General features: G+C 39.8%; 1 protein-coding gene across 1 annotated transcript in view; it reads right to left on the minus strand.

Moving 5' to 3' along the window:
- roraa (RAR-related orphan receptor A, paralog a) overlaps nt 1-7,343 on the minus strand; it is a 189,081-nt gene extending 181,738 nt beyond the window's left edge. Inside the window, exon 1 of the mRNA XM_003440430.5 lies at nt 7,041-7,343. Coding sequence (XP_003440478.1) covers nt 7,041-7,194 — 154 coding nt within the window. The 5' untranslated portion in view covers nt 7,195-7,343. The remainder of the gene's footprint in view (nt 1-7,040) is intronic.
- Nucleotides 7,344-7,669: the final 326 nt, after the last annotated feature.

Genomic DNA, 7,669 nt, shown 5'->3' on the forward strand with positions numbered 1-7,669 from the left:
GCCATAGATCTGAGCTATCATTCACCACTGGAGATTTCACATCAAATCTGGTGTCTGTCACCAGTTGAAATTTCCTCGCCAGCCCCAGTTAAGTCACTAGTGATTCAAACTCAAAAATAAGCTGTCCCACAAGAATAAAACTTTCATAGATGGTCTAGGTTAAGTTTTTAAACTTATTTTAATTAATATTGCCTGTTAAGGGCTGGCACTGAATTACCTATAGTGTAAGCCTAAAATAAATTTAAGTTCTAACTTAAATTATGCAAAAAATGCAAATTAAATATACATATGAAATGCATTTATGTCAACAAAAGTTGACATAAATGCATTTTCAAGCTAAATGCACTCAGGTTTATATGGACAATTGTGAGTGAAATGCACAGGTCAAGCAAAAGTCTGCTATTTTGCAATGGCACATACTATGGTGCATGCTTCAGTTCATTTAACAATGACGTAATATGTGTTTTGCATAAAATTTTAAAGTCTTAAATGAACAGAGAATCTTGGAGTTTCATTTGTGACAAACAGAACTAAACAATGAAAAGCAAGCAAATTTCTTCAAAGTCTACAGTCTTTTCACAACACAAGTTGAATTTCTTTTTAATTAATACTGCCTACTGCCTTTAACGTATCCGTAACTATGCATCTCTGAGACTTCAGAGACTTTTTTATGTCATATTTACAGGTCAGACCCCATAGAGTATTTGCTGAAATAGAATTAAACTCTAGAGCTGTTTCACATGTCTTGTTACATAAAGAAATCAAAGGTCCCTGCCAAATCCAATAGTTTAGCAAATGGAGTGGTGTTACCAAACACCATATCATGAACAGCTGTGTCTGTGTTTCACTTTTTTCCTGGAATTGCACAAGATGTTAAAAGAAAATCAGTCATGCTTCTACTTGGAGCAGCATTTTTTTTTTTACCTCACAGTATTTGTATACAGCTTCTCTCTGTTCTGTATGATGCTTTTTTATACCAGCTCTTCCATGTCTGCACGAAAGAGTGCTTGTCCTTCTTCAACACTGATATTTGCTGTCCCTCTTGTACAGTACCTTACATCTGCCCTTTCATTTTGCATATGCTACAGCTGTATGCAAAGCAAACTGACAATAAAGTTTGGTTTGATTTGATGTGTATTACTGGGATTTCCCTTCTGAAGGCACAAAATATAGAGAGGAGAATATTTAAATCACCTGTGCAAACTGATTAACTGTTTGTGACATGCAGTTTACTGCTAATTGTGTTGATATTTAATGCAGAAAAAAGCATGTTTTTTGTGCTTGATATTGAAATGAACTGACTGTGCCTGTGTTTAGAAACCAAACTTCTGTTAATGACCCATAAAACTAACCACACCTATGAGTACCATTTGGGGATTGTACTACTAACAAAAGTAGGCTACTGTCAAGTTGTGAAAAAGTAAAACATACGATGTCCAAACACACAGTATTATGACTCGATTTGCTTTTGAACGTATGTGCTTTTTAGGTATCACATTTAGTTGCGGGTAACTTAAGCCAGCTCTAGGTTAGGCTGGCCGTCCCTGTGAAAGAATGAATTCATCAAACACAGGGGCTGGAGGAAAATTTGGTTTGCTGTGAAGCAGTGTTGCTTCAACAGGGCAAGCAAGGTAAGCAGAGCTTGTCCAGTGAACTAACACCAACTAAAATATACCAGTGTGAAAGCGATCTGTCTTCTTGCATTTGACAGTATTATGTCATAAAACTGCTCACTTGTTTGCATCCATCCTCTAATTTCCTACCATCTTGCGGCCACAGTTGGATATTGTCTCTGGAAGCAGGCTTTATTCTGCTTGACTCTACTGGAATCTATACAGGGCCAGCATTATGATGGAAATGCCCTGTCATAAAGCTTAGCTGGCAAGCTGCAAGACATCAGTTTTTCTGGTACTTTGCATGTCCACATTGTGGATAAACCGCTGGTTTTTGGTGGGAAACTCACCGGTATGCTAGAAAAGCTGACTCTGCTTTTACTACTCTGAGATCAGTTACAAACTACATGTTGTGTGGAGACAGAGCTAACATTAGTACATAAACAAGCACTCCATGATTTATCATCTCAACAACAAGGTTTTCTCTAGCTAATCACCTTGGACAACCTGTGTGATATAGCGGAGTTAGAGTATAGTGTGGAAAAGTTTTTAATAATTCCTTCAGCACAACAGCAAAGAAAGCATCAATGATGGAGAGGGGACGTCAAATCCTGCCATGTCTGGTTTAATAAAGCAGACAAGTTGCACAGGTGCAGGCTCAGCCAGCACTTTCAGATTATCATCTGAGAATTCACTTGGTTGATTGAACGTACTAAATTTAACCCCAGTGTTTTGCTAAAATATCAACTTCATTTTTATTAATATTTTTAATCCCACTGAGCTCATTAAAAAATTTTTAAGAAATGGCATCCTCACAGGACAGCGACTATAAACACAATTTTACAGAATATGATAAATTACAGGAGATTAGACAGAATATAAAATATTTAAAGCTCAAGCTCAAACGGGCAGTAGTAATACTGATTCATATAACACTGAAAGAAAATGTTTTTATGCAGTATAATTGCTATTTGTTTTAATACTTTAAGTTCAATGCTCCAATAATTCACGATTTACGAGGAGTTGGGTATTTTCATAGTGCAGTATAATTTTACTAAAAAATTCCTCCAGTACTTGTAATTGTCAGCTAATGCTAAATATTCTGATGGCAAATACTAAAGTACATTTTTTAAATAGTTCTTCATCCAGGAACGGGTGCAGAAAGGTTAACACGTGTCCGTGCAGAGTACAGAAAGCTGCAGGAGGTTGTCAGTTTATATAAAAGAATAAAAGGCAGGCAGTACAAAATCATAAAAAGATGTGATTTAATCTCATCTAATGTGTCTTGTTAAGCCTGTTTCTTCCTGTCATCATCTATACTTGCCTTTCTGTGAAAGTCACCACACACGTCACTGCTGTGAAGTAACAGTAGTAACCACTGAGCCACTGTGCTGCTAATTTCATATTTTGAAATGACAGCAAGAAAAAAAAAAGAGCTTCACATCTTGCCTGGCAATATTTCAATCAATGCTCATCAACTACTAACTCTAACATTATGCTGACATTCACAGGTCCACTGCCTAGATAAGCATGATGCAACTGAAATAATGTTTGACCTTTGAAGCTCATAAGAACAGAAGGTCGTTTTTTTTCCAACAGCTCTAGTGCCAAAGTCGAAACGAGAAACAGTTGTCACCATCTATGCAACAGCTCGGTGTATGGTTGAAGAAAGACTGAGGAAACAGGCTGACTGTTAACATTTAACGATGTTAAGTGTCTGATGGGTAGCAATAAAACAGTTCATGATATCATTACCTCACCCACATTTCAGAATTGAAAACGCAAGAGGACTGAGATTTGATATTATGTTATAGCCAGCCAGCCAGAAAAAAAGGACACATAATGGAGTTCCACTCCTGGATCTGTCCAAGCTGAAGTCTCAGTTATAAGCCTATACCTGTACCTTCATGCTCTCCAGCGGGCAGAGTGCCCTCATTCACTGAATCTGAGAATGCCACGGCCACAGTAATGCTGCTGTCCATTCGAGAGGCGTGCTAACCCCAGCCAACTGCCAGCTTTCTGAGATTTAGTGGAAAAAGTTAAAACTCTATGCCGCTGTACCTCATCCATCCTCTTTCAGCAACAACTAAATAAATGCTGGCTGTCTAGCTGAGAGCTCTCGTTTCACTCCCCACAAATAAAACCTCTGAGTAAATTGTGGCTATGTGTTCATTAAGAGATGAGTGACAATCTTTAAACTCTCCTCCATTAGACTGGATCACGCAATATACTGCACTGTATGTTAAGACTTCTCTACACTGAAACATGAAGTACAGGTTACTTTTTTTTATTTTATGGAAACAAAAATGTGTGGTCGGAAAAAACTACAACAACACTAGATGTAGTGACACAATAGGAAGAAAGCTGTTATTCAGGCTAAAAAAAAATCATATCAGAATTAATCGAGATATGAGACGGAGGCAAACTAATAAGCAGGAGGCTCTGTAATATTCTCCACCGCAGGGAAGCACATCACACTTCACCTAGTGACAGATTACGCTTTTCTAAACCAACATAATGTTATTTGTACTTTATGAGTAACCTCTTACTCCCTAACGAAGGAAAATGATTTTCAGATGACTCACAGTCTGCATACATGACAATGATAGCGCAGTACAAGAAGACAAGCATATCAATCAGCATCATTTGGTGGAGTCTAATTCCACACTTCTAGGAAGCACACACATTTTCAACAGTCAAACAAACTAATGTTAAATGCGGCTGCAAACACCAGGTCTCTCATCACGCGCGCGGCTTCGGTGCTTCCCTGTGCAACTTTGAGATTTCAAACCTCTGCAGAGACCATCACCTTACATAACTAAGCCATTAATATTGATTGTTTCCAAATTTGTGAACGGAGAGATCTTGCAATATGAAAATAACACCCTTTCTTCTTTCCAGTAATGATATACCAAAAGCCCTTCAAGGCCTGTTCTCTGACCCACTCAAGTCTTACAGCAGAGCTTCTGCTGAAGTAAGCCGTTTCTACTTATAAGGTATTAGCACTCAGGGTTAAAACAGTAAACGCTCTGCATGCAGGATAAGAAATGTGCATCCTCAGAAAGTCTAATACAGCTGGTGTAAAGAGGGAAACTGCGCTTAAGCGAGTGTCTGACGCCTTTCAGATGTTGGTTTCTGTGGCTGGCCTAAAAAGCCAGAGTCTGAGCGTGGAAGCGTAATCCTAAAAAATGTTTCAGAAGTCTGTAACACTGCTGTGAACTATAAATATTTTTTACTGTTTCTTTTTTTTCTCCTTTTTTATTGTTTTATTTTTTTAAGCAACCCTACAATCAACTCTGCCTACGCAATAACTCGGCTGCAGCTTCTCCTTAATAGAACATGTGTACTTTCAATTGAATAAAGCAATTATGGCATAATATCTTTATGAAAGCAAGCTTTTCTTCTGCTCTCCTGCATGATGAATGCTGTAAATATTTCTAGATTATTACATTTATAAGACATCTCCATCGTGACCTCAGTTCGGGGTCTTTTAAAACAACCAGTGGCCTTCTTTTGTAGCATTACAATACTCTGTAATCTCACTGTAATATTTATTAATGTTCTAAAGGTTAGACGACTGACCTTAGCAGAGTGGAGTTAAAGTTTCTAATGCTAAATCAGCACTGCACATGACAACTTAATGAGGCTAAAACATGAATTAGACTTTTTCCACGTGTATGAAAGGCTATAATACACAACAGGATTTGAACTACACGGTTAAACATGACAAAATAATTCCAGAAATGTAACCATAAGCGATGTCAGACAAATGTTTACTTGCAATAAGTTTTTGAAAAGTTCTCAAAAGTTTTCTTTAAGCCCTCCTATGCTAAATAATATCCAACGATAATCTGTTTTCTTTGTATAAAGGCCAAAATAAAGTTTCCGTGCAGAGAACCTCCTTTTAAAGTGCAGAGATTGCCCCAGTGAAGACATTTTTTTCACCCATTCAGCATTACATAACAGACCAAAGGCGTTCTTTTTCCTGTCTTTCTCTTTCCCAGACGCACTTTAATCCTGTGCATAAAAGGGTGGGGTGAATATGGGTCAGCAGGTTAGGAGTGTCTCAAAGTCAGACTTGTGAAAAAAGAAATCAATCCACGAAGCCTCCCAACTACCTGTCTTTGCCCCGCTATTACATAAGCGCGCAGGCTGTGCCAGCCCACAAAGTCACACAGTTTCGCTTGAGCGGTAAATACATATAAATAGTCGCTGAACTGGGCTGTTTTTTCTATATAAAACAAGCGCGGCGATAACGAGGAGTAAGGGGGGGTAACCACTTTATAAAGTGAAAAGATCTAAGATGATGATTTCTGCTCTCAGTTGCGCGCCTCTGTTTATGGCTAAACCTGTTACATAACCAGCTTACATTCCACATTCACCATATCACACTCTAAATATACCCTTGCGCACAGGAAGAGTGCGCTCACAGAAAAGAAAAAAGAAAAAAAAAACATCGTTCAATGAATGAATGTCACATCTACACCGGTCGCTTCGCTGCCATGTATCCACACCAACTCTGCTTGTCAGGAATCAGCAGAGAAAGCACTATTTCTTTGAACTTGGGTGAGCCCGGTTAGCCTGTGCTGGAGACAGCCGAGAGGGGGTGTGGTTAAATACTGTCTTGTACTGTACAACATGGACGGGACGTGATGGATAAATCGTGTAAAAAAGAAACAGTCCTCATGCAGCAATGCAGACGTTTTGACGGGCTAATTGCAATGTAGGGCTCGTTTGGCTTTCATTGTCTGTTCATATTGAAGGGAGGGGGGTTAATCGCAAAAGGCGTGCAGAAGCCTCCAATGCTTGCAACAGTGTTTGCTGGCATTAAACAAATTCCAGCTGCTGGGGCGTCTTTTTCCACACAGGAATAGCGCAAATCTGTTAGCTGGAAATGTAAAAAAGGGGGAAAAAATCCATCCAGACGGTACTGTGTGTTGTATAAGGCACTGTGGAGGACACGTCTGTGCGAAGGCGAATAGCACTAATCGATAAACTAACCCACAGTTTCCCAAAGTTCACTTTCGACTCTGTGACAATATCGCGTTAGAGCGAGCACGTTAGCCCGTTTTGGCACGAGGAGAAGGTCCCGTTGGTCAACTCCGGGTTCCTGGATAATTGATTAATCTTGCAGTCAGAGTAAATGTGACATCTGTGACCGTATCACCCCCTATGATTTGAGCTGTCAGCAGAGCCTAAACACCAGGATCCCACACCGAAGCACTCATTACGACCAAGTGGGTAATCGCCGCTGTGGTACTAAATAAAAAAAAATAAAAAGCTGTGTACCTGTGGTTGGGTGATTTTTAGACAGTGTGCAGTTATTCAAGGGGGACGCGATTTAATTCATTTTTGAAGTTTGATGAAAATGTCCCCGATCGCTCCGTATTTCTCGTCAAGTGAAAAGGGGGAAATCGGTTCGCTTACCTCTGTTGGTGCTTGAACAGGTCTGCCTTCGAACCGGGGCTGGATGGTCCGCTTTCCGGAGCGTCTCCAGGTTTACCGGGGTTTCCCTGACCGGGGTAGCCGGCTCCGAGGCGCTGTTGCCCGGGTCGCTCGCTGGATCTGGAGGGGACTCCATGTTGAATTTCAGATTTATTGTTTAACTACCGCTGGTACTTCAAACTAATTCTATGCGATCTGTGAGCTCCGACACCACGTCTCGCTATCTAATTTAGAAGTAAGAAATGAGAAATGCGAGTGTGTCTGGAGGTGGGTGTGTAGGTTTGATTGTCCACTAGCAGCGCTAGTGAGAGCTCCAGTCATGCAAACTGGAAAGGGAGAGGTTGTCAATAGTCGAAGAATAGATGTAGGCCTGAAAGTAATCCACGCTGATCGACCCCGCGCAGTTTTGCATGGTAATATCGATTTTCTATTACTGTCTAACCATTTCCAAAGATTTTTTATATCTCTGCATTTGCTAATATGCAAAATAAGAAAACCGGGATAGCATACTATGAATTATAAACTGCAAAACTGCACAGTGTGGCCAAAAAAATGCATCCTTGTGCACGCAACTGCGCCTGTAGCTACATAATCTATTTCTTTTAGGCTGT

This window comes from Oreochromis niloticus, linkage group LG7, assembly GCF_001858045.2.
Source record: "Oreochromis niloticus isolate F11D_XX linkage group LG7, O_niloticus_UMD_NMBU, whole genome shotgun sequence".
Taxonomy (NCBI): Eukaryota; Metazoa; Chordata; class Actinopteri; order Cichliformes; family Cichlidae; genus Oreochromis; species Oreochromis niloticus.